This window comes from Tachypleus tridentatus, chromosome 10 (assembly GCF_004210375.1).
Source record: "Tachypleus tridentatus isolate NWPU-2018 chromosome 10, ASM421037v1, whole genome shotgun sequence".
In the NCBI taxonomy this organism is placed as follows: domain Eukaryota; kingdom Metazoa; phylum Arthropoda; class Merostomata; order Xiphosura; family Limulidae; genus Tachypleus; species Tachypleus tridentatus.
In genome coordinates, this window is record NC_134834.1 from 40,842,227 (window position 1) to 40,864,887 (window position 22,661).

General features: G+C 32.6%; 1 protein-coding gene across 2 annotated transcripts in view; it reads left to right on the forward strand.

Annotated features, from left to right (window-relative positions):
* The window catches only part of LOC143229124 (ras-related protein Rab-28-like), a 43,766-nt gene that overhangs the window by 7,377 nt on the left and 13,728 nt on the right, over window positions 1-22,661 (forward strand). For both annotated transcript variants that reach the window (XM_076460983.1, XM_076460982.1), the window contains exons 3-6: window positions 3,621-3,717; window positions 9,868-9,956; window positions 14,975-15,104; window positions 21,204-21,307. In XM_076460983.1, coding sequence (XP_076317098.1) covers window positions 3,621-3,717; window positions 9,868-9,956; window positions 14,975-15,104; window positions 21,204-21,307 — 420 coding nt within the window. The remainder of the gene's footprint in view (window positions 1-3,620; window positions 3,718-9,867; window positions 9,957-14,974; window positions 15,105-21,203; window positions 21,308-22,661) is intronic.

Sequence of the window (22,661 nt, forward strand, 5' to 3'; positions counted from 1 at the left end):
GTTTGAGGAATATTACATCATTCGAAATTGCGTTAGAAGGGCAAGGAGACCAGTCAAAAACAACTTCTTACCAACTCAATGAAGAAAAAGCTGTATCAATGGGGTCTGAAATACAAGAACTGGATGCAAGAACAATGGAGGAAGGTGTTATTCAGTGACGAGACTCACTTCTTCGTACAGGGTCAAAGAAATCTGCATGTTAGCAGATCTCCAGGTGAGAAACTTCGAGAATCTCACATCAGTCAGTTCATAAAACATCCCTTGAAGAAGATGTTTTGGGGCTTTTTCAGCTACTATGGTGTCGGAGGCTTACATATCGTAGAAGGTATGATGAAAGGACCACAGTACATTGAAGTTTTGCAGAGAAGAGTCATTCCAGAATTGAAAAAGAGATTTCCAGATGGATCTAGCATTTTTTAGCAAGATCTGGCTCCGTGTCACACATTGAAACTTGTGAAGAATTTTATTACTACAATTTGAATAAAGGTGCTGGACTGGCCTGGAACCTCTCTGGACTTAAATCCTATTGAAAATCTTTGGGTGATTTGTAAAGAAAGACTTTGGGGAAAGACTGTACTATGAAAGATAAGGTAATTGAGGTGTGGTACCACGATCCAGAAATTAGTAAAGATTGCACTCAACTTGTGGACTCGATGCCAAATCGGATTAATGATCTTTTGAAAAATAAAGGCGGTCATATCACGTATTAATTTGTGAGTAACTTTTGGATTCTCAGAAATAAAATGCAAAAAATTGAAAAAAATCGTAATTTTCCGTCTTGTTTCAATTAATTTGCACAAGGGTGTATAGTATTCATCTCCTTGTAGACCTAGCATAGACAGGTTGCAAATTGAGTTTGTATCCCATCAACCATGCTTGTTCTTTCAACCATGAAGGTATTATAATATGATAGTCAATCCCAATTTTCCATGGTGAATAGCTTCATTTTTAGCATATTCCATTCATCTTACCTTCATGGAGGTTTATCAATGTAAGTGAAATGTTTTCTGCTGTTGGTCTTTAGATTGGGAGTTTTCCCTTGCTTATTCCACTTTTCATATTATTATGGATTTCATCTCTTACTTATTTGATCAAATGATTTCAACCTCATTGATTATGGGTTATTGGGCTGCCTTATCCCACACTTTATTTTTCTTGGTACTATAAAACTTTTACTTTTCATATCTATCACTGTTGTTGTGTTCCTTCCAGATTAGTTGACCTCCAAAGCACGCAGTCCTTCCAGATTAGGATGTCATTGTGGTGCTGTATTACCTTGCTTATCTCTGTTTGAACTTTTGTCATCTTGTTCCATGTTTCATTTATCCTTTAATCTATATTTCCTTCTCTTTTTGGCTTGTGGATGTTGTTGGTTGGATTTATTTGCCATTGCATTTAATGAACTTTGTATCATTCCACTTGTATTTTCCTCTACCTGTATTAATCTTTTCTTCTAAAGATTTGGTGGCATGGACAGGTAATTTTTCCTTCTCACCAAATTTCCTTCCTTTCATTTCCCATCTCTATTCCCAGTCCTTCTATGTCCTGCTTGTGCTCTTCATTGTAATGTTATCCACATGGATAATCAGCAGCTATCCTCTGTTCATGATATCTTCTTCTTCCTTTACCAGCTGGGTTAAGCTATTATTTCAGCTGGCTTATTCTTTCTTGTTCTCTTCGTCTTCTTGCAATTTGTTACAGGTATGTTTCCCTCAGATTTAGGCACTTCTTCCCTGGTGTCTCATCTCCATCATCCTTTGGAGTAAATTTTTTTTGCAGGCATTTGGACAACTTGGCATGCTTTCATCTATCTTTGTCTGCATTGTGTTGCTGTTTCTTCTTTGTTGGGTTATCATCGTCCACCTATTGCCATTTTACAGACTTTGAGAAAACTCTATCTGGGCAGATTTTCTTTCTTTCATTATATGTATATATACACACATATATTTTATTTTCAGGGGCCTGTTCCATGTTTTGACCAGTATTCTGCTCTGTGGTGAGTGGTACCTGTTTCAGTATACTTCATTCTCTTACAAACTCTGCTATGTAAGGCCCCATTGACTTAACTTTCAAAATATTTGTGGCCACCAAACACACTGTTTATTACAATCACATAAACTAAAGATATGGCATTCCACAAAATTGCTTGTAGGTTATTCTTCACAATATATGTGCTTCACAAATGTGCCCATTCTGAACAGTACTAACCCATAGACTTCATAGGTTAGGCAGAAAGGAATTGCTATTCCTCAGATTGAATAAATCAGATTTTGCATGCTTCACAAAATAGGGTTTCACGGTCACCCACTGCATCATCTTTGGTGTGAATGTTCCTCCAGACTTTCTACCATGTTTTTTAGTCCCTCTTTCTTCCAGTGGAGTGTGAGGTTCCTTACCACTTTCCATTTTGAAGCTTTTTGGGGAGTGAACTATGTAAATATTATTCTAATTAAGAGAGTAGAGTGGTGATGTTTTGTTGGTGTACATGACAGTATGTCCTGCAAATTAACACTCCTATCTGCGTGGGTTTGTCCAATGGGATGTTGCAACTTTGCAGTGTTATGTCTTTGTTGATGTCTTTATGCTAAGAATGCAATTGTGTTAGGTTTGTTCTGGTTGTTTGATTTCAGTTGAACATAACACATTATAGGGACACCTTTTTTGCTTCTATTCATTGCAAGGTTGGGTTCCAGGTTTGATATTATGTATATATATATATAGATAGATATATCACTACTCACATGTGCTTTGTTGATTGAATGGTGGTAGAATTTGCCCCTTCTGTCTACTGAACTAGAGTTCAAGGTATGATTCTCTTCCAACCCTTGCATGGATTTCAATTCCCAGCAGCTGAATTTTAGATTGTAGTCAACTTTGGAAGATCAGTGTGGGATTACTGCATATTTTAAGAACAAACATAATGGTGATATTTAGTCATCATTAGTTATTCAATCCTAAGTTATTGGAATTACAATTTAATTAAGTTTTGTCATGCAAATAACTAAGTAATTAAACTTTAATGTTTTCAGTTTTTCCAATTACATAGCAATCAAAATATTGCCATTATGATTTTTCATTATCATTTTCAATCAAGTTTGCTCAGCATAATCAGTTACTGCTATGACTCACTGAAAAATGGAGCCAGCTGAAATTTGTGTTTCTAATTACTATCATTTCTGTTTACTCTACCTAAGTAATCAGAATATTGCCATTTTATTTGTATGTTATGCACAAAAACTACAATAGGTTTAATATATGTGTATCAAAACATGATTTTTCTCATTAGAAGTTTGTTTTTTGGTCATTTAATTGTAGTATTGTTGAATGCAATCAGTTAATGAGCCTTAAAGGTAATGAATTAGCAAATTCTACTAATTGTCCATTTTATTTTTCACACATAAAAGTATGATATTTAAAAGTATTTTACTAAATATCATTAATTCCCTTGGTATTCTGCCTGGAGTTACTAGATTTAATTTGTTATGATACTTTTGGATTTATTGTATATTTTTTATTCTTAACATTTTCTTGCTACTTTTGTGCTTCAAACAACTAATTATTTAAAAAAAATGTATGTCTTTTTATTTTCAAGTGTGACTTCCTTTAATGCTCTGTTTCAGACATCACTTGCAAGTAGATTTGCTCAAGAATGTTTTGATAGACAGTATCGACAAACTCTAGGGGTTGATTTCTTTTTGAAAAGAATAATTTTACCAGGTAGGTTTTAATATTTCATTCTTCAAGAATCTACCTATAAAATATAAAATTCACACACATTTTTGTACCATACATCTGATCTAGTTGATCAGTCTCTTAATTCATTCAGAACATTATTGTTTTGTGTATATCAAGAGGTTTTATTAAGTTACATTCAAACTATTTTCTTATAATGGTATATAAATAAACTAGGCATACAAATGTAGTTAATAATCCAAATGTTAATTATTTTGGTTTTAAGTTCTTAGTTTTATAAAGCAATATTAAAAAAACGAATTCTCAATTTCCCCTATTGTGAGTCCATCAAGGTGGATTCCTGTACATGGTGAAGGAACCTCTCATAAAATATTCTGTATTTTCAGTTTTAATCCTTGGGGATCTGAACATTCACCTGCATGTTTGTCATGCATAGTGACCCATGAAGGGCAGGAGAGTGGTTTATGGGCACTGCAACACACCACTTTGACTTTGATTTCCTGTTGATGGGTGGCCTTGGAGTGGCCCCCAAGGTCAGTCAGAGGGTCCTGTTGGGTTAAGGTCAACTGAACACCAGTATTGAGCATTCTTAATGACTGTTGTGGTGGGTATTATGTGTTATGCTGGTGTTTGGTTATAGTCTTCATGAAGCCCTATATTTGCTATTGGTGTCCTTGTTTTGTGTTGCAGTGTGTCTTCTTGTAAGACTCCATGCTGGGTAAGATAAATAGACACTAAATATTTTTCTTATGGATCCCTCATCTCTAAATAGAAATAGAGTCATGAAAAAACAATTAATTAGTAAACATATGGAGGACTGTGTTTTACCGTCACTACCCAAGTTGATTATGGTACTTCATTTTCTAATTTTACATTCCTTGAGTGAGAAATCTTTAGGGCAGATGTATCCTCCTTTTTATCCAGAAGGGATCATAGGGGTTTGCTGGCTATATTTCAGTAGTGGAGCTAGAGAATTCTTACTGTTTCCAGTCACTGAGGTTATGGACAGAAGCTTTTTCTCTACAGTGTTAGTTACTTTCTTCCACTCTTGAAGAAATTTGAGGTCTTCCTACATGGGTCCCTGGATGTTCTTTTCTTCTCAGGTGTCTGTAGTAGAAGCACTAGTCTTTGCAGAAGACTACTCATAAAACCAGTTCAGATTTGATGCTTGGCATTTACAGTTGGGTTGAGCTTGGCTTTTATTTTTTATCAGTATTGGCTCTGTATATTTGTTCATGAAAGAGGGTTTATTATCTTCTAATTCTTAAAGCAGAATAGTCCCGTCTTGGGTTCTTGATTGAGCACAGTTTGTTCCATGCTCTTGCTCACGTGAATGGGAAGTAAGGATGAGTGTTCATAATTCTAGACTCGATGAATTCTGTTTTCCCATGTTGAATAAAGCATAAAAGGTCCTGTAATTTTGAGTGAGGTGTTGCCTTTCTTACTTCTCCATTAAGTAATGGAATGTGCTTCATATCAGCCAGTCACTTCCCAGATCAGGCTGTCCTTCCAACCTAAGCAGCTGGGTAACCAGGAAACTGGTTAGGGATGCAACTGTGAAAACACCAGTTAGAATGAAAAATTTGCAAAGTTCCATGTCTGAGATGTGAGAAAATATACATATATGACAACAATTCCTCCACATGCAATCCAGGTATTATCTACAGGGAATGACACTGAATAATGGGTACCTAGAATAATAACATCTTAATCATTTTCTTGACCCAAATGTTACGTGCACATGCATCTGAAAAATGCTGTATTAGAACAAACAGGAAGAAACTTTTTGGTATAATTGCATACTGAACTTTCCATCCCCTTTTTTCAGGCTTTACCTCAAGCCAGTGTTAATTGTAAACATTAAAACCACTAATATATGTGAATGTGCACTGACCGAGAGGTACTGTAACTGTACTGCACTTCCTGTAAGCATTTTACATGCAATATGGATGATGCAGCCCTTTAATAAAGGTTCAATAGTTAGTTACATTATACAGAATAAATTTTTTGTTTGTATGTAGTTAAGCTTAAAGCTGCACAGTGGGCTGTCTGTGTTGTGCTTACCAAGAGTATCAAAACCTAATTTTTAACATTATAATCTTTGTGATTTACTACTATGCCACGGGTGAGCATACATATAGAAAGAAACCTTAACAGTATTTCTATTCTTACATAATAAAACATTCTTTGAAAATTAAGTTACTACGTTAATACAAAGTCATTAACTATGATTGTAAGTATAAAATGCAGACATTTTTTGTGTTTCAATATAACATTATTCCTGGTGTGGTAGTATAAAAACAGAAAAATATTTTCTCATAAATAGATGTCTAAAGTCCTTTGTTTATTTATTTTTACCAAAACATACCAATGTTTTTAATTGCATATATATATATTTTAATATTGTGTGTTATTAATTTATTTTTTAATATTATACACAAGTGCCAAGAAAGTAATATTCAATTATCACCCTCCAGTTTTCCCAGTAGCCCTAAGTTGGTGAATTATTGACAGTTTCTTTTCATTATAACTTTCATTTTTACCCTTTAGAAAATACAACTATATATATGTATATATTAAAAACAGAACAAAAAAAGAACTCATCATATAACTGATATCCATATCAAGTATGTGATAAGCCCATTTGCCCTTACTAAATGCCCACTGTTGGGATGAGGCTTTTTACAAAACTGCTTTAACGATATATTTATTTTCAAGGTGTACAAAAATAGAATTATGTAAAGTGGCTAAACAACCAAAAAAACAGCTTCTGCTATACTTATTCATGGTAATCTTCTGCTCAGTTTCTCAGCTATAGACTTATGTAAATCAGATAATTCCTGTTTAGTGTTCTCTCCTGTGTGAAATATTCACTCCCAGTCTTCTTTAGTGGGGTAAGAGAATCTTTGCTTATTGTCAAACCACTTGTATGGAAAGTTTCCCCTTGTGGTTAATATAATCCTACTGGTATGAGACTGTATGGATGAACCTCTCAACCAAAAGTAAGGCAGAAGAGTCAATTTGAAACACTCGTATAGGACACTCCATTACTAACAACCAGACAATTCCTTATGGTTGTCTTGAATTTTCCTTAGGATGCAGACCTGGGATGATATATTCCTATTCAAGACTATCAAGTACTGTCTGACTTTGCCAAACTTCTGTGTTCTGCTGACTCACTGAGATATATAGGGTGATCAAGGAACCTCCACATTCTGCCTATCTTTGTGATACTCCAGGAAAAGTTATTTTGATAGAACCAATCTTAAACAACCAGTGATACTGGGGGAAGAGTGCTCTCTGATAAAAATGAACACAATCTTTCACCAAGTGCTTCTCCCACTAAGTTTGATGCTTGTCACTATATTTTCAGTAAAGAACATATCTTTTCTAATTCATTCCTTCACACTTTCTCTTCTCTGTCTTTTAGATATGAAATTATTTTGAGAGGTATACATCATTGTTTGATGTAAACATTTTCTTGATCTCAAAATGTTTTTCACATATTGACCTTTTCACAGAACCATCCATCCTACATTCTTACTTCTGTTGTGTTTATTTTTCTTACTGAGAAAAGGCACAAAGTGCTTAAGGAGAGCACTTCACATGGAAGTTGTGTTGCCTTCCAACTGGTAAGGGGATGTAGTTTGATGTCGCTTAGCAACATATATTAATAAAGTAAATGTTATTGTGGAGGGATGAGAGCTGTATCAATTAATATAAACATGTAAGCTTTTAAGTAGTGTGGTCATGATACTAACTGTTCCATGAGGAGGTGTGTATTTACTACAGATTGTGACAATGCTGACATTAATAAACTTTTTAGCAGATAATGAAACACCATATGTACAATAATTCATGCTGTGGGGGTGTTTTAACAGCTGACGAAAATCAAGGTAAATTCACCAGTAAAAGACATAAACACAAAAACTGCCTTTTGTATCAGATATGAGATGTATCATTCATTGATTTTATTCTTATTTACTATCTAAGTTACTATTCTTCACTTTGGTTCTGTTGTACATGACTTTGGGAGATCCAATGCTGTATTAATTTTTATATGTGCAATTCTTGCATTTGAATCATTACTTAGCTCATAGAAAACTGTGTGGTTGGAAGCACTGACACATCTGTGAAAAAATGCTTCCAAGCAAATTAAATAAAATTAATTCTTACACAAAGTATTTGTAATTTGTAATACCATACAAGATATTATGCATTAAATGAAACAATATTGTTTCCATAAATTACGTTATTGCAGACTTTCCTAAAAATGATTGAAAGTAGATTTATACCAAAGATATTCACAGAAGCTACTAATTACTGAGTAGTGTTAAATTACGTTAACATAATTTTTTTGTGTAATCACAAACAAGAAAAGGAAAACAAAACTGATGTTATTTGAGTTAACCATTTATTTTAAAAGCGTTTTAACTGAATGAGTTTATTACACCAAATAGCTGAATGGTCAGGTACTAGTATATGTGTGGTGAAATGAGAACCTGCAGTAAGAAGTATTATCCTAAGAAAACATGTAAATACATCATGCTGATCATAAATTTGAATCTTGATTTCACTTTTGTTAAAGTAAGTCTAATAGCTATATCTTTCATACAAACCAAACTGTAACATAGAGTAAAAAACAGGAGTTTTGCTTTCTTAAAGTATAAATTTTTATTACTGTATTATCTCATGTGATGGTGCTCCAAACAAAATCACTTAATCTTTAAGCATTTGCTTTTGAACCATATCTTTCAGAGAAGAGAAACCTGCCAAACTGTAGTACAACATGAAATTTGTATCTTGATTTTGTTCTAAAAGATCTAGTTCTCCTTATGCAAGTCAATCATTTTCATAAAAAATTCCTTTACTAATGAATAAATAAGCAAATTTAACAATTGTTTAGTTATATTTCTACAGAGAGAAAACATAATTTTTTTGATTTTTTCTTCTTATAAACACTTTTCAGCTGACTGCCTTCTTTCAATTCTCAGTGGATTGACTTAAATCTAGTTTCATTTCTCAGTGGATTGACTTAAGTCTAGTAGGGTTTCACCCCGGGCCCATATGCTTAGACTCCTTTTTCAATTTTTTTTACTTAGGACTTTTAAGGCTTTTATGGTTTCAAAGGTAAAACAACAGAAAAATGTAATTTTAGGTTTCTATGCAGTTATATTTACAACAATGAAGATGAAAATTGCCATATATAAATTTCACATGCTCCCTAACACATTGACTTGAAAAAGTTAGATTTGCCCATTTTGATTTTTTTTCTTCACACAAAAGCATAATTTTGAGGTTTTTGGTCAATTACTTAGCCTTGTACATTTTTAGTAATTATAGGGTGGTCAAGATGCTAGGAAAAGCATAATTTTATGGTATTTTGAAAATTTCTTCTCCATATTTTGGCCAGTTTACATGGGATTTGGAACAAATACTATTTTTACAGGTCCCAAACATATATAGACTCAATTTTAGGATGTTTTGTCTTTTGCTCAAATTTTCAGTAAGGAAAGCACAGTTGAAAGTTCATATGAATTATTCGTGCATATTTTAACCAACTGTCATGGGTTTGGTATGAAGATACCTTCTTGCAGATCCCAAGCAATTATATAGACAGTTTTATACTTTTCTAGTATCATAATTGGTCACGTTACATGCATTGCAGAGATATGTTGCATTTGAGTGCAAATGTTAGGCTCTTTGTTGTTTTTTAAACTAATAACATAATAAATCCTATTTTTAGCTTAAACCTTGTCTAACATATTAAAATGGCAAAGCTATGCATACAGTAAGATACATTCATAAAGTAGGTAAATAGGAAATGGTATTGGACAAGTGAATATTTCAATTTGCTTTGCCTCATGACGTGTACATGTTTTTCAACTTTTTTTTAAAAAACAAAGTGGTGTTACTCTTTTTAAATAAGTAATACAAAATATCATTTTTAAGTGAAAGGTAATATATATAGGTGTACTATAAAATAAATGTGAAATATACCTTAAAAGCACTGAGAAATTATATGTTTGAAAACTTATTACAGTGAAACCTTAACTGTTGTTTTGATACATAAGTATATGTGATGTAAAAGCTTCCTTAAATTTTAAATTACTATTTAAACTTGTTAAAAAAAGCAAGTTTTTAATAACTAAATAACTTTTGTGGTGTTTTTAGGTAATGTCAGTGTTGCTATTCAAGTGTGGGATATTGGAGGTCAAACGTTAGGAGGTCAGATGTTGGACAAGTATATTAGTGGAGCACATGTGAGTATATATATTATAAAGTTTAAAAGTACAGTTTGTTTTGTACTCTTTAAAATATGAATTTCAAAACAATTTTTATACATGTAGTAACTAGTACTATTAGCAGACTGTTAATTTAAACCAGGTAATCTGGAGGGTAAATACTTTGAGTACAGAGTCACCTGAAAGGTAAGTGCAGTACATGGACTAAATGAAATACAGTAGTCTGTATCTCTGAACTCTTATTGTTTTGCTGAGAGCATTAAATCTGTGACTCCCAGTAAAATCATTAAATTCCTTTGGGAGCATGTCATAAAAAGTGTTACTGAGTTACATTCAAAACTTAATCATTCCAATTTACTATCAAAATATTTGTTTTGTTTGTTTTTAGAACTAAGCACAAAGCTACACAACAGGCTATCTGTACTCTGCCCACCAGGGGTATTGAGATCTGGTTTATAGCTGTGTGAGTCAACAGAAGTACTGCTGTGCCACTGGGGAGCATCAAAGTATTTTAATGAAACTAGCATTGTCAAATATATTATAATTGGTAATGTTATACTATTCAAGTTATTATTTTTTTTTATTTTGAAAGAAACCTTTGAACAAACATGTTAAACTTCAGTTTTGTTGTCATGTGATTTGCATTCACTTGAAATATCTTAGCTTTGGTTGCTTCTGTTTCTGCTTGACTTAATCTCAGTACCCTTATGATGGTTTACATGCACAAGGTCAAATTCCAATTATGAGTTCCACATTACTACTATAAACATTCCAAGAAAAAGCTTATATTATTTTCCTCCTCTGAGAGAAGCCAGAGTTTAATATGTTGCTAAGCAACAGCCTTTTCTAGTCTTGAATGACATGCTTACAACCAATAGAAAGAGTAGATTTCCCATGCATCATCTATAATCTTACACAGTGAAATTGCTGACTTCAAAGGTGTGCAGTCACTAAATACATTGGAAATCATTGTCTCTATTATTTGACTGTTTTTTTTACCTTGTATGTGTTACTTTGATAGACAGTTTAAAGCCTTTATATACATTTAGTGCTTCTAACTTTCAATATTGTGTGTATATTTAAAAAAAAATTGGCAGTATTTGAGTTTTTGTGGTAACAGGTTATAAACCATATACTTTCATATTTGCATTCCAGGCAAACTAACTACAAGATTATGCCTAACTTCCTTTTTTTTTTCCCACCTACTGTTTCAAATCAGGTAATCTTATCTGTGAAATACTCTAAGCCTTGTTGAATTTTTACTTATGTTGTCAATAAAATATGTTGAAGGTGATAAAAAAATAATAATTCTGCAAATATACATAAGCCTCATGCATAGAGAAAAACTTTTTAAAAATTAATAATCCTACAGGTACAATTATTTGGAGCATGAGAATACTTCTGTTAATACTTTACCTATGTTTTCTGTATCTGTCAATAATTGAAATCCTTCTGCTTTAGTTAAAGTTCCTATTTCAGTTCCTGTGATGTACAGGAAGCTCATGCCATTGCTTTTTCAACTTTTCTCTAAAAATATTTTATGGCTGTTAATGCCAAATCTTGTGTGGGTGCCTCTGGTAAATGTCAGGATATGATGGATCACAAATGGTTGGTTGATTGTTTTATATTTTTGATACTATTATACATTTTTTAATGTTTCACTTCACTTTCTATATATTGGTGAGTCCTTCATTGGAGATGCTTAGGTCTTTATTCAGTTCTCCATGAGTACCCACAAGTTTGTTTGCTTCATGATTCAGTGCAATTTTATGGGTTAAGATCATCTATGGACATAGACAAAAGACAAGGTATATAGGTTCAATTGCAGACCAAATCAGATTAAACTCTAGACCTCTATCATTATCATTACATCAATGACAGTTTTATCTCCCAATTATGTATGTATGTTATTAGCTAAGCTGGTGTTGATGAGCTAGGGTTCACTAGCTACCAGTCAACTGATCTGAAACTTTTCTGGTAACACTTGGCTTTTCAGTGTGTGACAGATTCTAGCAAATTCATTGCTATCTCATTTTATTTATACATGAAGCTAATGATCACATGAATATAATATTGTTTGTTATTTTCTTAAACAACTTAGTAACCAGTACATTAAGTAATGTGTTCTATAGATCAGGAAGTTATAATTCTAAGGTGATATTTCATCTCTACACACAGAAGAGCATTATTTCTCACATGTCTGTCATAATATTTGCATGCAAGTAATCTTGAGATAACTCTCACCTAAAGATTCACATATTTAACATAAACTGCTTGGTTTCCACCAATAGGAGGGCAACACAGTCTCCTTGCACAGTAACTCCCGTAAGTGCTCAAAATAACTTCATTTTGTTCCTCAGCATCACTTGGAGCAAGTATTTTTCTTTCTTAATATACTTTAACTCCATGAAATTTATGATTGTTAATGAAAAATAAACTTTGTTGTAGTTAAACCATTTCCTTTACTACAATATTGAAAAATGAAACCTTGCATGAATTCTCAAGTAACAGCAACTTCAATTGGTCCCATGATGACAGTGTTGCTAACATGGGACCTGTGTATTCTGCATCTACTTGAGACTAATTGTTTAAGTATTTTTTGAGGGTTCTGATTCCTTTGAGGTATAGGTCAAGGTGGTTTGACATCATTTCTTGTTGTCTTCCTTAGTTTTGTCGTTCTCGACTTTACCCATCTATTCCTGTTCCTCAGTCCGTTCTATCTTTGTCTCTCCTTTCCATTCCAGCTTATTATTATTATTATTATTCCTCCCATTCTTCATGTTTCCAAAATCAGGGTTACTGCTCATCTCATTTCATTGCTGACTAACCTGTGGGTCTGACCCATTGGGTACCTCTCTGTCTCACGTGTCAATCTTTGGTTCTCTTTCCTCTTTTCCTGTTTCTTTTCTTCTTTCTTCTCACCTTGTTCATCTTCAGCATCTCAAAGATGTAGTTTTGAAATTCTTGGCCAAGAATGCCACTGAGAGGGTATTCACATATCTACTCCTTGTTTTTATCCTCAGCTCTTTGTGATTCACAAGAAGACTTTGTACATGATTTTGTGGTTGCCTCTTCAGACGATTTTAAGCTACCTACCACAGCTATTTTGCATGCCCTGCTCATTTGTAAAAAAGGTGATTGACCTAATTTATTTTATGTTTATTTCTATTCTTTTTCTGGATCTCTCTCATCCTTTTCATTGGATCCCACTCTGTGACAGGTATTGTCTGCTTTGGTATGCTTATTTCCAAATACACACTAGCTACCAGTCAGCTGATCTGAAATTTTTCTGGTTGCAATAAGTCTATAAGACACCATGTGCACTTTCTGGTGGTACACAATTATAATGTAGAGACAAATATACAACTGAACTTCAACTAAGGTACTATCCTGAGTAAAGTTTAAGGGGATATTTTGCCTATCTCTGATGACCCCTAGATGGAATAAATTGGGATCAGTTTGTTTTCAAAATATGGAATGTGGCTCACCTGTTGCACTATCTCCATAGCATTGTTCCCAGTGGAGTGTGGGAGTCCTTACCACTCCCAGTTTCTAGTCATGGGAATGATGGATATAGGTTTATTCTTCCTGAGTGATGCTTGTACTTGTTATTCCACCCAAGGAGAAGAGAACAAAGCTAAGTGTCCTTCTACAAATAACCCTAGATTGTTTTTCCAGATATATGGTAGGAACAGAACCAGTTTGTCAGAATCTGCTTGTAATTCCAGTTTAATGATGACCCTTCACTTTCTGAATAAGTTGTGCTTGGTCTTCCTTTTTGGTCTTTATCTTTGTTTTGATGATCATGGAATAGGATTTTTGTCTTCTCGTAATTCAACACACAGGGTGTCACTTCCTGTGCCATTGGTTGAACTTAGTTGTTTCACATCTTCCTCATAATTTTGGGGGGCAGGAGGTGTTGCCTTGTTTTTCAGGTTGGGAAGTTAGGATTTTGGTTCATATCCCCAGACCAGTTGATTTCTGTTTCTTCAGTTTAAGTGAGGTGAGAAAGGTACCATAATTGTGAATTCACTTTGTTGCATTTTTCACTTCTTCAGGTTGGGCATAAGGGTTTGTTCATTTTTGGGGTTGCTTGGTTCTCTTCATAATTCTGGTGGCTCAATAAACAAAATTCTATAAATTTTAGGTTGGGTTCCAATAATACTACATTATTAAACAAGATCAAATATAAAGTAGTCTTTATGCCCCAGACACTACACCTTGGATCTTGCTATGAGTCCACAGCTCGTATAATTTTCAAGGACAAGACATGGGACTTAATCTACTTAGTTGGGGTCTGTGCAAATTAATGTTTTTCTAAAGATATTAGGATTTTGCTTCTGTGACTGGTCAGCATTTATCACCTAGGAATTAGATTTCAGTATTGTCTGGGCATACTTGTTCCAAAAGTAGTGTGGACCCCACTGGTGTGCTATTAGTATATCTCATTTTACCACACCTCTTTTCTACTTAGATACTTTCTGTATAGACCTTGCCCCTATCAGTTCCTCTACCTTTGCAATGTTGTATACTTGTGTGAGAGAAGAAGTGTATTTCCAGTAATACGTACCTCCTCTTCTCTGACACCCTTCCTTATTTTGAAATAGCCAGTTTCAGGGGTCTGCTAAATTAGACTGTTTCAAAAAAAAGAGAATAACATGTAATTACAGGGAGCTTATATATGGATCTGGTGTGGAGGTGCATTGATGTAGATAGAGAGAATCACAAGATTTAAAATTCTACAGACAATATAATGGAGTATAAAAGCTCGAACAAGATAAGTAAGGTACATATCAGTGCTTGTATAGGCAGAGAAGAGAAATGTTTGTCAGGAAAAATCTGAAAATATGAGAAGAGATGATTATTATTGGAAGTACTTTTTTGATATAGGAAAATGTTAACTTTCCCAACATAAATATTGTTTTAGGTAACAAATGAATTATACCTAATTTTTTTTAAATATTTATGTATGTTCAATTTAGTGTATTAAAACTAGATGTTGGAAACAGAATATAATAATTGATTCCATTGTTCAGGCAGTGTTGCTGGTCTATGACATCACCAATTATAGCAGTTTTGAGAATCTAAATGACTGGCTTGGAACAGTGCATCAGGTCTGTGGAAGTGAAGGAGGATTGCCTCATCTTGCACTTGTGGCAAACAAATGTAAGTTTTTGTTGTTGAAATTCAAAACTGAAAATCAAAGCAAAAAGCAATGATTGTCAGGATATGTGAAACATAATTTTGTTACAGAACTTACTTAGCCATGTAAAATATTTTTATATTATCTGTTCTATATACAGCTTGTGTATTTTTATATTTATAATATGATATATTTGCCATATTTTAAATCCATTTATTTATTGTGGGTAACCTTTTATCATGTTAGCTCTACTAATTTAAATTACATATATTGGGTAACTATAAATCTGATGCAATTGGGTAAAGTAAAACAATTTATATAGCTGAACACTTACAGTAATTTTCTGAATATAATGTGCTCCCAAACATAATATGCATTCTAATATTTACAAACAAAGAGTCAAATATATCTTATCACCATACATATTATGCTCCTACACTTTTGCAATACTGTAGTCAAAATAATCCCTTGATGAAAAGAATGGTGTTCTCCTTATAATGTGTAATTGTGTATTCACCTTAGTGCTATCTATGTCTGTAAATAAACATTCTCAAAACCTGTATATAGTCAGTGTTCATTAGTCATGGCCCTCTTGAACAACTTTGTTATAAAGGGATACGTATAGTTTGTTCGGTAACATTTCTTCTCTGTGCGAACAAGACAGTGGTTTTGATTTTATAAGACCGATTTAAAAATACACCATTATCTCTTTATGGATCACGTACTGACACTCATTTCAGTGCTTAATTAAAGAGATTAAGGGAGAAATGTATCTCAAGACAGCTGGTATGGGTATTAAAACTTTTATTAAAATAAAGTAGAGAAAAAATTAATTTTAATACCCATACCAGTTGTCTTGAGATACATTTTGACTTTAAGTGGATTTCTCATTGTCATAAAGAGATTGTGGTTGTTTTGAGTTCATATGTTGATTTAAAAACACACCTAACAACTCATGACAGTAATCTTCATATATCTCTCTCATTGTAAACTTGGCTAATACAACCAATCATGTGATTACAAATTGGCCTTGATAGTTATCATTCTCTAACTTTTAGTGTTTTTGTGCATCTTCATGAAATATTTCAAGCTTTTAGTAAGCATCACAAGTCTTGCAGACAAGAAATCAATTTTTTTAGATTAAATATTTTAACTGAGTTTAATGATCACTTTATTTCAAAAGCCGTGTTTAAAGATACCAAAAATGAAGGAAAACAGGTGATAATTCTCATTTATGCCTTAGAAATTGAAAGAATAAGAAGTACTGTCAAAACACAACATTCCTGGTAAGTATATATTTTGTAACAAAAACGTTTAGATTTGAAACCTTATATGCACTCTAACTTCTGGATTAATTTTAGTGAAATAAAATATGTATTACACTCAGAAAATTACAGTACTCTAACAAATTATGCAGGTCAGCAATGGTTTTATAGTCTTGAAATTTTTGCATATTCTACAGTTGTTCCTGTACACTGAATCTAGAAATGCTATCAATTTTTCTCCATCGCTTACAGATTTTTCATAGAACATCTTATGCACTTTTTCAATGAAAATGATTCATTTATATAATTGGGTGACATTTTGTTATGTTTAAAATATTGACAACCAATGGCTATAGATTTCTTTAGACCAATTGTGACATGAAATTTTATCGATCATTCTAGAACCTATAAGAAACACACTGCTAGTATATAAACAGCTAACAGGCAACATGATGTTAATTTCTGTATACTATTTCTTTGTGTGTGCACTTTAACTTTCTTTTTCAATGTTATTTATTCATTGTAATGGCAACAAGAGGTTATGAGAATAACCCAAACATATTATGTTATATTTGTGGTAAATTTATTGTAAAGAAATAAAGGCAAAATATTGAATAATTCATTAGAAAAAAAACATAGTATGTGTATTTTTTAATAAAAATTGAGGACAAAGATAAAGCTTGGGTATCCCACAAAGTTTGAACCATTTGTGTCAAAGAGTTTAGACAATGGACTGAAGGTAGGAAAAGTTTTTGCTTTTTGTGTAATTTCAGTGGTCTGGCATGAGCCTTGAAACCATGGAAATAACTGGTATTTTTGCTCATGTAACAAGCAAGGCTACAACATGTCACTATGCTATAAGCCTTGTTGCTCATAGTACTTCTGAATTAATTCCAATGCTTGTAGCTACAGTCCATGAACCAAGTGAATAGTGATTATACATTGATTCCTCCAAAAGAAGTCAAAAAGATGTTATCCTTCACTATGGTAACATATGTGCATCTATTCCTATTGCTCATTCAGTTCACTTAAAAGAAATGTACAAAAATCTCAAACTTCATCTTAACCCTTACACTCTAAGTATCCTTAACTACACATGATATAAAGTTTTTGTGTCTTACATTCAAAATTTTATTAACTACTTTTTTGTGTTGGACCAAATTGTATAACATAAAATCTTAGCTAATAATCCATATTTTAATGGTTTATAAGTTGTAAGTTTCTAATTCTACAAGAAGATATTTTTTTAAACACTGAATTTCCCCTACTATGATACGTGATGTATTTTCTTTAGACATCTTGTTTCTCTGTTTTTTCCACCATCCCTGAAAATAGTAAGAAATTAAATATAAATTACTCACTATAAAATTTTAATTGTGCAGATAAACTATAATTTTTATAGCCTTCAAATTTGTTTGATTACAGAGCTATCAGTAAAAATTAAGATCTTTTCTGTCACACCCACCTGTTACATTCTCTTTTTCAGGATATGTTAATAGTTCTCTCTTATGTTTAATTTCATATTACTTATAACTGATAGAAAATAACAGTTTTCAGCTGTCAAATGATGTATTGCATAATGTTGTGTTCTGAACAGATTATAATCAATTTCATTCAGAGAACAAGCAACATTCCAGTGAGAAATTTAATGACAAGCTTGGATGAATTTATAACAGCTCTTATCATTAAGTTAGAAAGCAAGAAAAATTGAGAGAGTTAGGAGAAATTTTCTACTTTTTATACATTATTAATCTATATTCTTTGGTGCATTAGTTAATGAAATAAAAATTATTTAGTACATTAGTATAAAAAAGTAGGCTTAAATATTCTCGACAATCGATAGTACGAAAAAAGAAGATTGTGTAAGCACTTTATTTCTTGTTTTTCATGTGTATTCTTTATTTATTATTATAGAAGTAACTAAAATGTAAAAATAGGGACCTTTTTAAGCTAGTTGAGATTAGATTAGGTAAATAATAATAAAAATGTTTCACAAGGCATGGAAATGAGTGGGTTACAGTAGATTGTGGGTAAAATAATTTCATAGTGTACAAGGGAACATGCAAGTGATTGACAACTTATAAGGTTTGGATAATAGTTAGACACAGTTCAAAGGGCAATAAAACTATAAAATTTAATTACAGTTACGACAGAAAGTGTTCGTACCCCTGTGTCCCGGGTAGTTTTTTGCTCATAACTTAAAAAGTATCACGATTAGGCTAATAGACGTAAAATATATTATAAATATTAGACTAACACACACCTACATAAATTTTTATGTAAATTAAACGACAAATAAACTGTTTATAAACAAATAACCAAAAATAGGAGGAGCAGAAAGTGTTCGTACATTTCAGAACGTGTGAAAAAAACTGATATTCCCATAAATTTTTATTTAGTTTGGTGAATAAACTGCATTATTCCATTCCAGAACTAGACACTGGGTTCATAATTATTAGAATTTAGCCAGCAAAAAGTGTTCTTCCAGCAATTTAGTGCTGCCTCCATCATTATCTGTTTGGTCATCATGGCGAACAGGACACAACTGTCCAATGAATTAAAAAACCAAATTAAAATACAAGTCTCATGTGTCTCTTTCCAGTATTGCTACACAACTTAATGTGCCAAAATCTACTGTTCAAAGCATAATTGCCAAGTTTAAGCTTACAGGATCAACTGCTAACCTTCCTCGTTCCGGACGCCCCACCAAAATTCCAGAGAGAACCAAGAGGAAGGTTCTCGGAGAAGTTAGTAGGAACCCTCGTTTAACACGTAATGACATATAGAAACTGGTAAGGGAAACTGGGGTTGAAGTAAGCACCTCTACAGTTACGAACATGTTACGCTCTTCTGGGTTCAAAGTGTGCCATCCTTGTAGAACTCCATATTTAAAGTCTGTTCATTTAGAAGTATGATTGAGGTATGCAAGAAAGCACGTAGATTAACCCTTTGCCCATTGGAAGAGTATTCTTTGGTCAGACGAGACTAAAATTAAGCTTTTCGGCCACAGTGATGTTTGCAATATTTTCCGTAAGAAGGTAGAATGAAATCTTCCAAAGAACACTGTCCATACAGTTAAACAAGGAGGTGGCTTGATCATGCTATGGGGTTCCTTCAGCTCTTCTGGTGTAGGCAGTCTTCACAACGACTGAAAAAAGAAGAGTACGTTGATTTATTAGGCACTTATATCAAGAATGATGCTTGGAACTTGCGGCTTGGGCGTTGTTGGATCTTCCAGCACGACAATGACCCTAAGCACACATCGAAATATGTGCAATCCTGGTTGCAGAGGAACCATATAAGCAGACTGGAGTTGCCATTGCAGTCATCTGATCTCAACCCAATTGAAAACGTTTGGCATGAGTTGAAGACCAGGGTTCATCAGTGTCATCCGAAAAACTTGCAAGAGTTGGAGGCCTTCTGTAAAGAAGAATGGAAGAAAATACCAGTCGAGTACTGTCAAACGATCATGGAGGGCTATGAGATTGCGCCAAGTAATTCACCTGAAAGGCTACACAACTGACCATTAAAGTAGATGTATGAACACTTTCTGCCCCTCCTATGTTTGGTTATTTATTTATGAACAGTTTATTTGTCATTCAATTTACATAAAAATTTATGTAGATGTGTGTTAGTATAATATTTATAATATAGTACTCTTGTTAAAAGAAAAAGTGAGGTCAAATTTTATTAGAGGGATAACAGCAAAAATCAAGAGACCAAAAGTAAGTACATAATTTCTGGTATTTATATTTCATATGTATTGTTTAAAAGTAACTCAAATATAAAAAATAGAAACTTATTAAATTACATAACGAAAAATGATAACAAAAACATTTACCTATGAGATATTCTCATGAATTACTTGTTCATCATACAATACAGTAAATTTTGCTGTGTACTGACCATGTGAGGTACAACTTGGCTCATGATTAGATGTTAGATGTGATGCAAACAAGAATAAAACAACATTGAATATATACACTGTTATGAACCTTAAGTCATTTAAGATAAATTGCAGTAATTTTCTCTAAGTATCTGTAGTAATTCTGCAGGAAAACAAAAGAGAGTATAATTTAAATTTATTTCATACTTTTTATGGTGGTTACACAGCTGATGAAAATGAATGAGTTTATATAGTGTTAGGGTAGAGAAAATAACAGAGAAATATAAAGTTTTACTGAATTAAAATTTAATATACATTCCTGACTTAGAAGATATGAGAAGATATGCAAATTAAAACCTAAAATGGAAAAAAATAATTTTCACCTTAACATGAAAATGACTTTGTATTCAGACTAACCAGGCCAGATCAGACCCTAATAAAAACACAGACATAGTTAGTTACAAAAAATATTATTTTGTATCAAACAACTTCTGTTTTCTAAAAATTTCTTGAAGATACACTAGTATGTCCTTAATAGGTCAGTGGTAAGTGTGAGGACTTATAACAAAAAAATTGGGTTTTTATACCTGTAGTGAGTAGAGCACTGATAGCCCATTCTGTGACTTTGTGTTAAACAATAAAAAGGAAAAACTCATTACATTTACATTTATGGTATATATACTTTCATGATTACATGGTGGTTGCAAGTTCAATAAAAAAAACAAGTCGATAGTTTAAATTTTGGCTTATTTTTATATTTATCAAGTGCCTAATTTTCTTATCCTGCAATATCATTTATACTGAATTAATATTAAATATTTGACTCATTAATTGAAAAAACAAAACATGCCAGATTGTGCTCTTGCTTTTGTGGTTTTAATTAATGTTACACTATAACACAGGATTTTAAAATATTTCTGAAGTCATCTTTCAGTCTGTAGAGTCACTAATTTTGCTCTCATTTACAACAGGTGATTTAGAACATCTTCGTGCTGTAAGACCAGATAAACATATCAAGTTTGCTCAGTTAAATGGAATGTCCTCTCATCTTGTGGCTGCTAAAACAGGAGAATCTGTAAGGAAGAGTATCAGTGTTTAACCTTTAACTTAGATTTCTAGGTTATTTAGAAAAAGTTGTATACTTTTATATTTATTTTGTATAATGAAAGTTCAGATACAGTCATTCCCCTCCATACACAGAAAGCTAATTTCCTCATGAAATCATGTATCTGCTTGAGAAACATGCATGCCACCAACCTTTTACAATCTTCCACATAAAATTCACTTGTTGAAGTTATTTATCTGTGGTATAAGTAATAGCTATTGTGCATGGTGTGGTAATGTCCTCTGCATTCATTCCTTCTACTCATTTCCTTTGCCATTTTGTTCAGGTCTGACATTGAAAAGGACAATTTTGAGTTTTTCCATCCAGCAATTTTCCACCTAATTAATATCTTTCCACTATTCTGCTTGCCTTATATAACCTTTACTAAATGGTTTCTTTTCCCAATTAGATATTTTGGCACCTGACTTTTGGTTTCTGACTTTACTCCTGTTGTTTTATGCCCCATTCTCCCTGCTTTACCAGGTAGCACATAGACGTTACTGTTTAGATATAGTTTATTCCTCCTTAACACACAATTCGTAGGCCTTAATTTTTAAAGATCATTTATTACTCCTTAATTCCCTCCTTTGTGAAAATGCAATTGACCAATTTCTTAACCACCTTTGTACTTATAATAGTTTCCATATTGTAACTTTTAATCCACATAGTGCATCTTCACGAAATTTGTTAGAAATGTAGTAAACATTGCAAGTCATATACACACAGAGAATCAGATTTTTTTAATGAAGTATTTTTGCTAAAGTTTTCGTGTATGAATAAAGATTGTATTTCTCTATACAAGTCTACATACTCAGTGATCTTTATGTTAAGACTAAAAATACTTTTCTTCAATTCAAATATCTTAAGTTTTATTTGTATAATCTCTTAAAACCTCCTAAAGAAATTTCAAAAATTTTAATCTGTAAAATTTTTATATTTTATTTGTTATTTTGTATACCCTAATTTTATGTAAGATTTCTAAGTTTCACTGACCTCATAACCACCCAAACAATAATTGAAATAAATCTAAATTAAGCCTTTTTTATTCTTTCTATAACAATTTCAAATTTTAATATGAAACTACGTTTGTCTATCCAAAATAATATAAACTCATAACAGTATACATCTATTTTTTAACAAATTGTTTAAGCAGAGTATTCATGATGAAACTAAGTTGAATGGACATTGTGGTGGGCATGACAGGAGGAATCTGGTTTTTATGTTCAATGGATCTGTAACCAAATAAGATTTAATGCTGTAAGATTATGCAATTTATGATAAATTTTATACTTCTTGTAGGTGTAGTAAACAAATTAGAGAAGGG